At 48.1% G+C, this 14,882-nt stretch overlaps 3 protein-coding genes and 1 long non-coding RNA gene across 5 annotated transcripts; 2 read left to right on the top strand and 2 right to left on the bottom strand.

The window, feature by feature from the left end:
* Nucleotides 1-2,572: 2,572 nt before the first annotated feature.
* On the top strand, nt 2,573-9,149 carry LOC9651896 (pentatricopeptide repeat-containing protein At4g02750). Its single transcript, XM_002987707.2, has 2 exons — nt 2,573-3,916; nt 8,934-9,149. Exons 1-2 carry the CDS (start codon nt 2,592-2,594, stop codon nt 9,028-9,030), a joined length of 1,422 nt encoding a protein of 473 aa, XP_002987753.2. The 5' UTR covers nt 2,573-2,591; the 3' UTR covers nt 9,031-9,149.
* Nucleotides 3,907-5,656, bottom strand: LOC112341506 (pentatricopeptide repeat-containing protein At5g16860-like). Of its 2 annotated transcripts, none has more exons than XM_024661720.1 (2): nt 5,005-5,656; nt 3,907-4,941 (listed from the first exon to the last, which is right to left on the bottom strand). In XM_024661720.1, exons 1-2 carry the CDS (start codon nt 5,636-5,638, stop codon nt 3,923-3,925), a joined length of 1,653 nt encoding a protein of 550 aa, XP_024517488.1. In that variant the 5' UTR covers nt 5,639-5,656; the 3' UTR covers nt 3,907-3,922. The 2 variants fall into 2 exon arrangements, with proteins under 2 accessions (XP_024517488.1, XP_024517487.1); XM_024661719.1 differs by having other exon boundaries at nt 3,907-4,730; nt 4,791-5,656.
* LOC112341507 lies at nt 5,688-6,142 on the top strand. The gene is made up of 2 exons (XR_002990564.1): nt 5,688-5,936; nt 5,993-6,142. It is a non-coding gene; the product is annotated as an uncharacterized LOC112341507 (long non-coding RNA).
* A 1,352-nt stretch (nt 9,150-10,501) lies between the features above and the next one.
* Nucleotides 10,502-14,877, bottom strand: LOC9651897 (ethylene-insensitive protein 2). The gene is made up of 7 exons (XM_002987783.2): nt 14,636-14,877; nt 14,444-14,530; nt 14,267-14,377; nt 13,989-14,201; nt 13,718-13,891; nt 11,058-13,649; nt 10,502-10,990 (listed from the first exon to the last, which is right to left on the bottom strand). The coding sequence occupies exons 1-7, from the start codon at nt 14,858-14,860 to the stop codon at nt 10,637-10,639; spliced, it is 3,756 nt and encodes a 1,251-aa protein (XP_002987829.1). The 5' UTR covers nt 14,861-14,877; the 3' UTR covers nt 10,502-10,636.
* Nucleotides 14,878-14,882: the final 5 nt, after the last annotated feature.

The following is a 14,882-nucleotide window of genomic DNA, read 5'->3' on the forward strand; positions in this document are numbered from 1 at the left end:
TCGCGATTGCCATGAGCTCCCCATGCTAGGTCATGGGATCAATATTTGACAAGCATTCTTCCACTTGTCCGAGCAGAGTCTGCTGAACACTTAGGCCGCGTACAAGTGGGACAACAACGGCGCTACAATTCCCATCATCGTCCACCAGCGGAGTACAAAGTGGATGATTTAGTGTTAGTCCGTTTTCCCCATCTTACGGTACGTGGTTTATCTAAGGGGCTCCTTGCGCAGTGGAAAGGACCGTATCGGGTGTTGCGGCAAGTTGGACCACAAGTTTATGAGGTTCGGCATGACATTCAGCAGGCCGATCCTCCGGAGATTGTGCATGTGCAGCGGTTAAAACGCTTCATACAAAGGGATCAGGAGCAGTTAATACCGTCTACAGATCCACCGATGCCTCCTCCTGACGTTCCTCCAGATCCCGGCCCATCTACAAGAGAACCCTGACGGCCTTCCATTATTCCGAGAGGAGGGGATGATGTGAGGGCCAAGTGTACGGCTACGATGCCGTATACTAATATTAGCGTAGTGGATTTTGGTAGCCGTCGGATTGGTTTCAATCCGGACCACTCGCTCCTGTATATAAGCTAGGGTTTTCGGGCTAATTGAGATGCACATTTCTGTATTCCCTTTCCATGTTCCATGCACTCACATATATATATATATATATATATATATATATATATATATATATATATATATATATATATATATAAAATTTAAAAAATAACAAATATGGATGAAGGTTATCTCATTGACAACTGAAATATAGTTTAGTTTGAAATTTTAAATCTAAAGAAAGGTTTTATTTTATATTTATAATATTCTAACATAATGAAAACCTTGACCAATTAAACACAAGGAAAAATTTAAATGAACAATAGTTATTTAGTATTTAGTAGTTATAATCAACTAAAGATAAAAACTAAGAATGTGCACTATTATGATAAAATTCTTTTATAAATAAGAACAAATATATCAATCACCACACTTTCTAGAGTTTTAATAAGTAAAATAATTTTGTGAGAAAGTACTATACAAAAAATTTATTTATTTCAAAAATAAATATCTGATTTCTTTATACTTATTTTTTAATTTATGAACTATGATAAATTTAATAAAAAATTCTATTCAAAATATATACAATTTGTCTTAGAATCCCATGCTGATAATGGTGGATGAACATGCATATATAAAAGTTATGAGCATTTTGAAAAATCAATCAATATAGTGATTGATAATGTTTACTTGAACAACCTATATATAAATTTCAATTTTATTCATGTGAGTGAATGAATGAATGAATGAATGAATGAATGAATGTATATATACATATATATACATTCATTCATACCAATACAAGCTTGAAAACAAGAAATAAAATATACCTATCATGAGCCTTTATAAACTTCCTTTCAGCCAAGTATTCATTTGGTGTTCTGTTGTATGAGCTTGACAGAATACTTGTGAAAGGATCATGTTTTGTCTTGTAACTTTGTTTAAATTATTAGATATAATAGCCACATTGCTGCTGCCATTGGCAGGCCTCCTCCCAAAATCCTGGCCATATGCTGTACAGTGGTAGATATCCTAGGTAATTGACCCAAATGTATTGGATGACTTATTATGATTTGTTAATCCATATGGTCTGTGATGATAATCTCACATAGAAAACTAAACTCCTAAATTATCAATCACACCAGAAAATAAGGAGCATTACTAACTATTTCTTTTCTATATGAGCCTTTCCAAAGTGCTTGAAATTATATAATTATAAATAAAAGGTAGATTAGTAGGATCATATCAAAGGCTTTGGAAGGCTGTAGTGAATAATAGCATTCATGAGCTTTACAATTATTTACTCCTTGGGAAGGTGTTTACAACCCAAAACTTGACTATGAAAAGACCATCATCATAAACCCAACTTAGTATGCATGAGATGAACCAATTTAAGTGTTTTCTAAAACTGCAACTCTATTTTAAAGAGATTAGTAAGTCAGCCATGGGGGTCTTCTGATATACAAATATATCAGAAGTAGATAAACTAAATGCCTCTTTAAACATTAGCAAAACAAATACAAGCCTCATGAAGAAAGATGGATGTAAGTTCATCTCCACACTGAGGAACCTCAAAGTAGCACCAAGTCCAGCAATGATGGCCTAGTAGCAGGCCCACACGGGCATGAGATAATATCTATCTATCATCTGTTTCTAGTCTCGTAGTGCCGGCCCATCGAGAAGCATGAGACATTATGCAATACAGTTCAGTTTATTACTTTGTCAAATTCTCCACCTCCTCCTCACCTCTTCCTCCCTTCGCCCTGCTGCTTGCTCTATCTCCTCAGATTCTTTTGCCTCAGTCTGGTGGTGTTTGTAGCCAAGTTCACGCCCGAGAGTGTCCATCATGTGATTGACGTGCCCTGTCTCTGTTACCTGGCACCAAAAAAGTAGCCATTAATAATATATTTGGGACATAATTTCTGTCCTTCAGAACACAGCAAGCACGAACAGGAGTGAATACTTAGTATCTAAGATAATTAGTAATACATAAGTATAAGATACATTTTGATGGTTTCACATCCAACAGAAAGATGAGGTTTCCAGTAGCAGCCTATAATGGATCTCGTCCCAGCTTGGAGGTAGATCTCTTTGTTGCAAACAAGCTCATTGACATGTATGGAAGGTGTGGAAGCATAGGGGATGCACTGTCGGTCTTTCAAAGCCTCAAAGAACGGGACTTCTTCTCATGGCACTTTCTGCTCTACGGCTATATCCACAACAGGTATATAGAGGAGGCTAAACTCCTTTTTACTCGAATGCCATACAGGGACATTGTCTCCTGGACTGCTATGTTAGCTGCGTATGCCAAGAGCAACCGTTTGGAGGAAGCAAAGGAGATCTTTGACATGATGCCCCTGAGAAATCTCTTCTCTTGGACGTCGATGCTGGTTGCGTATGCCCGAAATGGGCATTTGCTTGACGCAAAAATTATGTTTCTTGAGTCCCCTGAGACCGACATGGTATCTTGGACAGCGTTGCTCACGGCGTACGCGCAAAATGGTTCTGTTAAGAGCGCCATAAACGTTTTTGAAGAGATGCCCGAACACGACATTGTTGCCTGGAACGCTATCCTAGCTGCCTGTGCCCAAAACGGGCATACGGAACTGGCTCTAGCAACTTTCTCCAGAATGCCCGAGAGGAGTTTGACCTCGTGGAACACAATGCTGGCAGAAGGACCACAGCTGCATTCGTCCGACCAAGTATCTCAAATCTTCAAGGAAATGCCAGAGACTAACCTTATCTCCTGGACTTCTTTGCTAGCAGCTCACGCTCGGGACGGGCATCTGGAGTTATCAAAGTGTACCTTTGACTCCATGCCTGAGTGGAGCACTGTGACCTGGAACGCACTTCTTTCGGTTTACAGCCGTGGAGATTCGACAGAGCAGACCGACAGCTTGTTTGGCAGAATACCAGAACCGGATCTCGTCTCGTGGAATGCACTCTTGGCATCATACGCTCGTAACAGCCACGTTTCTAATGTGATCGACGTCTTCCACCAAATGCCGGCTCGAAACATTATCTCATGGACTACGGCTTTGGGTGCCTTGATCCAAGACGGGAACCTGGAACTTGCTTCGAGGATGCTAGACCAAATGCCCGAGACCGATCTCATCTCAGTCAGCCAGCTTCTCTCCGGTTATGCTGTAAACGGACATATGCTTGAGGCATTTCAGATGTTCTTCGCAGCAAACCTCGTCTATGCTATCGACCAAGCTTGCTTTGTTTCGTTCCTGATCGCGTGCAGCCACGTTGGTTCGCTGGATCTCGCAAGGTCCTACTTTCTGTCGATGGCGGGCGACTTTGGGATCCAATCCACAAGGCAGCACTATTGCTGTCTAGTCGATCTTCTAGCCAGGTCGGGCTACTTGGACGATGCCAGAGAGCTCATCCACACAATGCCATTTTTTCCCGGAACTTTGGAATGGACGTGCTTGCACTCCGTCCGTGCGTGATCAATCTTATTGCTAGTTTGCGAGAGAATTTTCCATGTTATATTATCAGCTTCGACAGGCATCTCTTCCATCATGGTCATGGCCTCGTCAAGCTCATCCGCCCTGGCAAGAAGATCAATGACACAATGGTAATGAGCCGTGCTTGGTCGGACTTCATACCAGGAAGACATGAGCTGCAACCAAAGCTTCCCCTCCTTGACGAGGCCGCAGTGGTTGCACACAGCGAGAATGGACAAGAAGGTTGCACTGTCTGGCTTCAAGCCTGCATCTATCAGTTGATAAAACTCTTCAAACACGAGTGTGGAGTCTCCCTTTTGACTATAACCTTCCAGTAGCGCATTCCAGCCTACCAAGTTCCTCTTCAAGGACGTGGAGTCGAAAACATGCTGAGCGGCAGCCATGTTGCCACATTTGCCGTAGAGATCGAGCAAACAAGTGAGCAGGACACTGTCAGGCTCAAATCCACGCCTGTGAATCTCGCGGTGGATCGTTTTTCCAAGTTGCAATGAAGGAAGGATCGCACAGGCCTTGAGTGCACAGGAGCACGTCCAAAGATCTGGCCTGCATTGCAGATCACCAGACACCATCTCCTGGTATAACTCTAGAGCCAAGTGGGCTTCACCACTTTCAACATACCCGAGAAGCATAGTGTTCCATGAAACACAGTCCCGGAGACGCTCTTGAATGTTGTCGAAGGCAGTGCGTGCGTCCACCAAGCTACCACACTTGGAATACATGTCAACCACACAATTGGCGACATAAACATCTGACACAAACCTCCTCCTTGCAGCCTCTGAGTGCAGTGCCATGCCTTTCTCGAGACTTTTCACCTTGACAAGTTCTCCATCGCCGAGCTCACATCCATCTTCCTTTCTCGCAAGGTTTGAGCAAGCTTTCAGCGCTACAACGAAAGTCCGAGAGTTTGATGCTGCACACGAGGAAACGTGAGAGCTGGACTCGAGGGACTCAAACAGCTCCAGAGCAATCTCACCTTGATCGTTGTCAACATATCCCAGCATCAGTGTGTTCCATGAAACCACGTCGAGTGTTTCCATCTCTTCGAAGGCTCGCCTCGCATCTTGCATGCTCCCACACTTGGAGTACATGTCGATGAGGCTGCTTCCAACGTAAAAATCCCTCAAGACGAGGTTTTGCATTCGAGATCGAGCGTGAATCGCCATTCCCCTCTCCAAGCTTGTCATCTTCCAGGGATTTGCTCCTTCTTCCTCAGCAAGGCTCGTGACGGCCTTAAGAACCGCGACGAAAGTGCGACCATTCGCCACGCACTCCGCTTCCATGGCAAGGAAAAGCTCCAGAGCTCTTTCGGAAAAATGCCCGCTCACAGCATATGCTCGAATGAGCGCATTCCATGCAATGGCGTCGCGGTGCTTCATCTTGTGGAACACTTTGCTGGCGTCCACGAGACTGCCACACCTGGAGTAGACGGTGACAAGGCTGCTAGCAACGTAGAGATCGTCTTCCAAACCATTGTCGATAACACTAGCATGGATTTTCCTTGCCTCGCCTATATCTCTACAGGACTTGAGCTGCGACAGCACGAGCGCGACACCTCTCACACTTGCATTGCTCGAGTGCTGGAATGAAGCCACCGGCCATGGCTGCATTGCCCAGCTGGAGATGTCAAGGACAAGGAAGCTAAGTTTTGCTATGGTGAAACAGGACACAGATTAGGTCATTGTTCGCAACCTCTTAAGGATATTTTCTTTATGTTTCCCAATCGCAGATTGTTTCCTCTGCAAGAAAGGTCAGAATTGTCCAAGAAACACTTGTGGAATCTATCCAAAGGTATGTGAATGCTGCTTGACTTCACTGGGACTGTTTCAGGGTGGATGCTGCAAGCTATGCGGCGAGGTCACTCATCTAGGCAGGGATTGCCCACGAAAACTAAAGACACAAAAATAAGTGAGTACTGAGTGCGGTTTAGATCCAATCCAAACTCACCTTTTACGACTTTGCAGGCAAGGATGTGGCCCAAAGCGGCGAGAAGCGTATTGTTTATAAAAGCGGTGATGATCTAAGCATTCGTTCTTAAATATGTAGCAAGCTCCCAGATAACTAACCATGTGAAATTGAAAAGGTAACACCCTCCAGCAGTGAATTTCGGATCACCCAAAGGGCTCTCCTGTTCCATGAAGCGAGAAGCGTGTCCCTTCTTCATGCCATAACGGGTGCTCAAGACGGACGAGCTGCCCCTGCGGAGCTCGGCCAAAGTCTTTCTAGTTGCCTCTAAGGCGTCTGCGTACTCAAAAAGCCCGTGACCATCTAAGAAAGCTCTCAGCTCCAAGGCATTCTGCAACGACATCTAGGCCAAGTAAAGTTTTGTTGATGCGTGTACTTATCTGCTGCTGTTTAGTGAGCCCCAGAGATTTCATATCGTTCTTGGTCATGGACTTGAGTGAGTGGACGTCGTCGTAGCCATTTGTGGTGAAGATCTTACTGCTTCCCGCGAGAACACCGTTGCCAAGGTACTCCTCGAGAGTCTGCATTTTGTGCTTTTCCTAGATAGGATCTGTGAACCTCCTGACTCGTTTTTAAACTCAAATCTGACGCCTTGCAACAGTGTTTCATACTCTTCAAAGTCGCCATTTTTACTTGTTCCTTCACCTCTATCCTGATGAATTGTCCGCTCTTGTCAAAATTGTCCAGACTCGAAAAATTTGAGAGTGACTGCTTAGCCGACCTTGAGATTTCTTAAGGTATTTGCGAGAACGATTCTAAGCACCTGTATCGGGATGATATCAGTTGCAAACAGGTAACGTTAATATTTTTATCAACCTTGGACTTACTTGCTCGTATCCCTCTTGATCCTTTGTAGCCTTCGAAAAAACTTTCGCATTTTTTCGTTCCTTTTTAATTTTGAACAGGCCAAGTGAAAGCTAGTGACAGGATTTCCACAGTGGCACGAACTTAGTTACATTGACGCAGCCCTTCTGGAGCTCTTGGCTGCACAGACATGGCAGAGAAAATCGCAAGAGGCTCGAGCAGCACTCGTTCAACACGCCGCTTCTCAAGCTCCCGAAAACCTCTCGCTGGTTTTGGGACGAAAGCGAGCGCAATGTCTTGACAATCCTCTTGGAGCATCCAGAAGCCGTGGCTAAGACACTCTTACCATCACACCTTTTGGAGCGATCGTCACGGGCATACCCATAGCTTAGCAGTGCCGCAGCCACCACGAGCACTATCACCATCGTCCTCAACTGCATCATCACTCTCTCTCTCTCTCTGTTTTGAACACTCACATTGTTTGTTCCTTTTCTATGGTGCTCAGTGTGACACATGTCCGAGAAAAACCATTACTTCATTTCACATTTTCTCTCACCTGTTGGGATTGCATTGCAGTACCTAGAGTTTGGAGATGAAGAGTGTGTTCTCCCTTCTTTTTGTCACAAGCTTGGCTGTTCTCCTCGCGGATGCGCAAGGGAGGGACTGCAACAAGGCGGAGATCGTCGACCTGGCAACACGGTGCTCCAATGGCTTACTTGGCGCGCTCGAGCCACTACCACGCGTGATTGGTCCGACCACTGATCTGTGGCCCGCATTCCAGTTGGTTGGCCGCCTTCTCCAGAGCTGCTGTGGCACTTTAGTGGTGAGTTACAACACGAGCTGCTTGTATTCTCCTAGTGTCTCTTCTGGCAATCGCTGCATGGATGTGAAGAGCTTGGTAAATCTATGTGGGAGAGAATGTTAGTTAGCTTGGAGCTATGGTGTGGCTCCATTGCAAGAAAGATATATATATATATATATATAAAACACACACACACAAACTCACATGGAACAATGAGCTTGTAAACCAAACAAAGGTGATTGATTTGCTTGAGGTGATCTTTTACCATAGTCTTGCTAGAAGATCACTCAGGTATATAAACTACACAAATTCCATTTGTAGGAGAATTGGTAACTCAAAGAATAATTAATAGAGCAAGTTTTTGTTTCTGTTATATTTTCATCCATTTAAACCTCAATTAATATACTTATTCCCATGTTAGTCTTTTAAGATGGGACTTCTTATCCTGGCACTTTATGCTTTACAGTTATATCCACAACGAGTATATAAAAAAGGCTAAGCTCCTTTTTACTCCAATGTCACACAGGGGCATTGTCTCCTGGACTGCTATTCTAGCTGCGTATGCCAAGAGAAAGGAAGCCAAGGAGGTCTTTGACATGATGCCCCTGAGAAATCTCTTCCCCTGGACGTTGATGCTGGTTGCGCATTTGCTTGACACAAAACTTATGTTTCTTGACTCCCCTGAGCCGACATGGTATCTTGGACGGCGAAGAGATGCCCAAACACGACATTGTTGCCTGGAACGCTATCCTAGCTGCCTGTGCCCAAAACGGGTTTATGGAACTGGCTCTAGCAACTTTCTCCAGAATGCCCGAGAGGAGTTTGACCTCGTGCAACACAATATTAGCAGAAGGACCACGGCTACATTCGTCTGACCACTCTTCAACGAAATGCCAGAAACTAACCTTATCTCCTGGACTTCAGCTCACGCTCGGGACGGCCATCTGGAGTTATCAAAGTGTACCTTTGACTCCATGCCCGAGTGGAGCACTGTGACCTGGAACGCATTTCTTTCGGTTTACAGCAGTGGAGATTCGACAGAGCAGACCGACAGCTTGTTTCACAGAAAACCAGAACCTGGCATCATACGCTCGAAACAGCCACGTTTCTAATGTGATCGACGTCTTCCACCAAATGCCGGCTCGAAACATTATTTCATGGACTACGGCTTTAGGTGCCTTGATCCAAGACGGGAACCTGGAACTTGCTTCGAGGATGCTAAACCAAATGCCCGAGACCGATCTCATCTCCGTCAGCCAGCTTCTCTCCGGTTATGCTGTAAACGGACATATGCTTGAGGCATTTCAGGTGTTCTTCGCAGCAAACCTAGCCAGGTCGGGCTACTTGGACGATGCCAGAGAGCTCATCCACACAATGCCATTTTTTCCCGGAACTTTGGAGTGGACGTGCTTGCACTCCGTCCGTGCGTGATCAATCTTATTGCTAGTTTGCGAGAGAATTTTCCATGTTATATTATCAGCTTCGACAGGCATCTCTTCCATCATGATCATGGCCTCGTCAAGCTCATCCGCCCTGGCAAGAAGATCAATGACACAATGGTAATGAGCCGTGCTTGGCAGGACTTCATACCAGGAAGACATAAGCCGGAACCAAAGCTTCCCCTCCTTGACGAGGCCGCAGTGGTTGCACACAGCGAGAATGGACAAGAAGGTTGCACTGTCTGGCTTCAAGCCTGCATCTAACAGTTGATAAAACTCTTCAAACACGACGATCAAGGTGAGATTGCTCTGGAGCTGTTTGAGTCTCTCAGAGTCTGGCTCTCACGTTTCCTCATGTGCAGCATCGAACTCTTGGACTTTCATTGCAACACTGAAAGCTTGCTCTAACCTTGCGAGAAAGGAAGATGGATGTGAGCTCGGCAATGGAGGAAAACTTGTCAAGATGATGGCACTGCACGCAAGGTTGACATGTATTTCAAGTGTGGTAGCTTGGTGGACGCACGCACTGACATTCAAGAGCGTCTCCAGGACTATGTTTCATGGAACACTATGCTTCTTGGGTATGTTGAAGCCCACTTAGCTCTAGAGTTATACCAGGAGATGGTGTCTGGTGATCGGCGATGCAGGCCAGATCTTTGGACGTGCTCCTGTGCACTCAAGGCCTGTGTGATCCTTCCTTCGTTGCAACTTGGAAAAACGATCCACCGCGAGATTCACAGGCATGCTCACTTGTTTGCTCGATCTCTTGGCAAATGTGGCAACATGGCTGCCGCTCAACATGTTTTCGACTCCACGTCCTTGAAGAAGAACTTGGTAAGCTGGAATGCTCTACTGGAACGATATAGTCAGGAGGGAGACTCCACTCTCGTCAGCATATCCCAGCATCAGCGTGTTCCATGAAACCACGTCCATCTCTTCGAAGGCTCGCCTTGCGTCTTGCATGCTCCCACACTTGGAGTACATGTCGATGAGGCTGCTTCCAACGTAAAAATCCCTCGAGATGAGGCTTTGCATTCGAGATCGAGCATGAATCGCCATTCCCCTCTCCAAGCTTGTCATCTTCCAGGGATTTGCTCCTTCCGCAGCAAGGCTCGTGACGGGTGACGAAAGTGCGACCATTCGCCATGCACTCCAGTTCCATGGCAAGGAAAAGCTCATGCCCGCTCACAGCATAAGCTCGAATGAGCGCATTCCATGCAATGGCGTCGCGGTGCTTCATCTTGTGGAACACTTTGCTGGCGTCCACGAGACTGCCACACCTGGAGTAGACCGTGACAAGGTTGCTAGCAACGTAGAGATCGTCTTCCAAACCACTAGCATGGATTCTCCTTGCCTCGTCTATATCTGTGCACGAAAGGACGAGCACGATATGTCTCACACTTGCATTGCTCGAGTGATGGAATGAAGCCACCGGCCATGGCTGCATTGCACGAAGAGCTATGGAGAGCTCGAAAACTGGAACTATATTTCATGCGAAAAGGGAGCCCATCAACATTATATGGAGGGAAAAAAAGAAGCTCGAGCGAAAAAAGAACGAAGAACAAGAAGAGGAAGAAGAAAAGAGAGAGTATAGAGCGTCACCTTCGATTGCAGCTGCCACTCTTGTGGTTTCCAAGCCGACGCTTGTACCGCTTCAACACCGATGCAAGGTTCTCCTTCCCTTTCGGAAAGGCGACGTCTCCAGCAGCAGTCCCTGTTCTTCCCTTCCTCGCTCCGACGGCAGTCTCCACCTCCTTGATCATGTCCAGGTAGAGGTTGCCGCTCGCGGCCTTTCCACTGGGATTGCTTGTGTTCCGCCCCCACGGCCAGGGGAATGGATACGACGACCAGCCAGCCGCATCGTTGCGCCTGCCAACGAGTTGATACCCCTGCAAGCATATGCACGGCGGCAGCACGGTTCTCGGACTTAGAAACGCAGGATCCAGAATTCCCTGTAAGCACCAAGAGCGATGGATGAATGAGAAACGAAGAACTGGAAAATAAGAAAGCAAGGAGTACCTGGAGACGATTGAGTACGTAAGTGTACTTCCCCCACAGCTCGGGCCTGCTCTCCATGAGTGCCAGCTCCAGCACACGATGCACACACCACACTCCGAAGCTGACGAGGAGGCCGCTTCCCCAGACGCAGGAGTCGCCACAGTGCGGCACCCCGGGCACCACCACCTTGTTGACGCTCCAGATGGACGTCCCGTTGCTATATACACTGGCGGCCTCCCCAGGCTCCGACAAGTCGAGCAGGGACTTTTCTCGAGCAGCGACACCGGCAATGACATCTTCGTCGCAGCCATTGTCGATCTGGAACAGCCACTCGGATCCTTCCTGCTGTAGCAGCTTCCTCACGCACAGGCGCAGCTGCTCCAAAGTGTCAAGCCCGAACTCAACCCCGGTGGAGAGTCGGAATGCCTTGGTGTTGTTGTTTGCGTTGTTCGTCGTAGCCACGGACTTCTGCTCGCCGGGAGCTCCAAAGAGGTGCTCGACTGGTCTCGACCACAGTGACTCGGTCTGTTGCGCAGCAGCCTGTATCGAGAAGCCGTCCCTGTGTGTTTGCGATGGAGAGATGTCGTCAAAGGACAAGGTTGTTCTCTCCGAGTTCTCCGATCTCCCAATGGGATGCGAGAGTAGCGACTTGTCCAGCTCACCGGTGGCCCTGTATACGAGTGGATTCCACTTGTCTACCGAGTTGTTCGAGAAGGAGCTCCACTGCTCGTAGTCCGTGGACCTTGGTAGCCAGGACGACGTATCATCAACGCCTCGTTGACCACCTTTGGAAGCCGAGAACATGTCTTGCGTTGGCTGAAAGACACGAGTCATGGTGTCGGACTGATCAAAGTTTGCCTTGGCGTAATAAGAAGCGGGCACTTGGGAAAGGCAGCCACCTGTACGTGAAGCCACGTCCAAATGCAGGGACGAGCGTGCTCGAGCGCTTGACTGCTGCTCCACGCTGCCTGGCCTAGTGTAGGAAGCGATGTTGTACCCGTGAATTGTCGCTGGTTGGCAGTCCAGATCTTCGTGAGCTGCAAAGCTTCGCAAACTCGAGTACCGCTGGTCGCCACCTGAGTAGCCACTTTTGTAGTCGAAGCACCACCTGTTGCTCGGGCTCTGGGACGACGTAGAAGCGGCCAAGTTGGAGTGCACCCGTCCAAAGGGATCCACGGAGCCGGAAAAGCAACTCTTGTAGTCCCGCTTCGCAGCTTGTCGAGGAGCGGCGAATGGACCATTGTCGGAGTGCGTCGTCCGGCTGTTCTGAGAGACGCTTGGTTTGATCACCGAGTCGGACCTGACGGGTTGGCCGTGTAAGTCGAACAGTCGTCCCCAAAACTCATCCAGAGTAGCAGCAAATTGTCTTCGTGATGCACGCCCCAGTCCAGACAACCTCGAGAGGCTTCCGCTTTCGCTTCCATGCGAGCATCCGTCGCTCGACTCCTTCCTGGTACTTATTACTGATTCAATCCCTTCATAAGTTAAGCTCAGAGCTGAGCTCATAACCGCGCAGTCCTGCTCGAGATTCTCCCAGCTTTCGGCTTCTTCCTCGTCCTTCTCCAGGGAAATAGCGTCCTTGTCTAGTCCGCCAATTTCAGAGGAGGCTACTGCACTTGTTTCGCCGCTACTGTATGGAACGTTGTCGTTAGTTGGAACAGAAGTTGGCTCGGGCTCGATATGATGGTCGATATGATGGTGATCAACACGCGAGGACGGGCATTCTTCAGTACCAACATCGGAGCTGTTGGAAGTCGCGGTAATGCTGGCTTCCTCTTCACCTGTATCTTCACGTACACTGTCGCTGAGATGGCTGGCGTCAACTTCACTTTGCTGTAACACTGGCAGGCACTCATCGGCTTCAGACTCCACCACAGTCACAGTCCCGACCTCACTCTCCGATATCAGCTCGGCTCTTTCAGTGTTGATGATGTCCTCGACGGTTCCTACATCACTACTCCTGGAACTGTTGCCATCCAAAGGAATGTAATACACTAGATCCTTCTCCTTGTCCATGGGCTGACCATCTTTCTCTTCAACAGCGAAAGCCGGAGTGTCGGACCTGATCGGAGCAAAGATGAGCCAGACTAGAAAGCCGACCGCAGCAGTCACCACCGTGAGAGCGACTGGCACGGTCAGAGAGTTGGAATCAGAACCAGCCACAAACTCCCAGTTTGTAGACCCCCCGAACTCCTCGCTCTGGCTAAAGAGCGTACTAAACACCAAGCAGAGGTTGAGTGATATCACGAAAGCCAATACTGACCACGCGAGCACTTCCCAAAGTGAAGAGATCTTGTTCTTCCCCATGTAAGCCGCAGACGACGTCAGCCGAATGAGAGGAACCAGCGTGAAAGGAAGCTGAAGAGCGAGTATAACCTGAGATAAGACGAGCAGCTGGTAAATCCCCTCGTTGCCATACGACCAGGCGCAAAAAACTGCGATGGTCACTGCTGCCGCTCGCATCACAAGCCGGTGACGCCATGCGTCGATACGTTTCCCGAGAAGTCCCTCACTAGCAACCTGGCTGACCAACGTCCCTGTTAGTGTCGAGAAAACTCCAGCAGCAAGCAGAGCTGAGCCGAAAGCCAGAGGCGCCACCGACCGGCTCAGAGCCTGGAAGTAAAAAGATACAGGAGAAAGTAAGAAAGGTGTCACAAGAGCATCTGTCATAGCATGCATACCTGTTCCATAACAACGCAGCCGTCCTGAAGCGTAAGGACGGCAAAGCCCGCACTGTGGAAAGTTGATGCCGCTACTACCATAACAGCCAAATTGATAGCGGCAGGCATTCCGGCAGTCAGTATAAAGTCAAGGATAGTGGGAGCACAGCAAATCCGGTCGGCCTTTCGCTGCTCCTGCAACAAGACAAGGGAATAACATGAGCAAGCTTAGATACTCCTTTCTTCATTCTCTCTCTCTCTCTCTTTTCTCTGTTTTCACTCGAGAGCGTACCTGGCCCAGTGCGGAGTTAAGATAAAGATTGTGGGGCATGATATTAGCTCCCAGGAGACCAACGACAGCGTAAAGACTGTCACTTTTAAGCCTGGGCCACAGCCCTCCCAGGATGGGCACCACTGGAGGCCTGCTCACAAATGCATTCAGCACAAAAACGAGTACCATGGACAACACGATGACCCCGAGGATAACTTCGGCCTTTCCGGGGCCCTGCGAAGAACCATACCACGGTGTGTCAGCGCAAAAAAGTTTTGGAAGAGAAAAGATCTACGCACCAGAAAAGGCACGAATCCCATCAGGAAAAACACGTCTAGAGCAACTAGCAGCGCCCCCACAAGCACGGGAAGCCCGAGCACCATATTAAGTCCCACTGCGCTACTGAGGACCTGGAAACAAGAAGATCCGAGCATTACTCGCTGTCTCGGAGCAAAGAAGTTCCAAACTTTACGTACCATGGCACTGTCGAGAACTACCAGCGACAGCTCTGACAAGAAGAGGAGTAGCAGACACACGCCGCTGGGATACTCATCGTGACAAGCCTTTGAGAAGACCAAGTTAGCGAAGCGCTCGATCGATCGAGAAAGAAAGTGAAAGACACAAAAAGAAGGAGAAATCTTTCTCGACTGAAAGAGCTCCCCAAGTACCTGAGCCAGATGCTTGCCGCTGACGAGATTGAGATGCGTGGCCAGCGAGCGGAGCAGCAGAGCGATGAGATTGGCGAGAAAGACGACCCAGACGAGCTCATAGCCGAAGCGCGAGCCTCCCTCGATGGAGGTGGCCCAATTCCCCGGGTCGATGGAGCCAATTGAGACGAGCAGCGCTGGCGCCAGCAAGGAAATGTAGCTGCCGCTGGGCACGCCAATCCTCATAGCTGAGCGCTTGCCTGCTTAG

The sequence above is a fragment of the Selaginella moellendorffii genome, unplaced genomic scaffold, assembly GCF_000143415.4.
Source record: "Selaginella moellendorffii unplaced genomic scaffold, v1.0 SELMOscaffold_84, whole genome shotgun sequence".
NCBI classification, from domain to species: domain Eukaryota; kingdom Viridiplantae; phylum Streptophyta; class Lycopodiopsida; order Selaginellales; family Selaginellaceae; genus Selaginella; species Selaginella moellendorffii.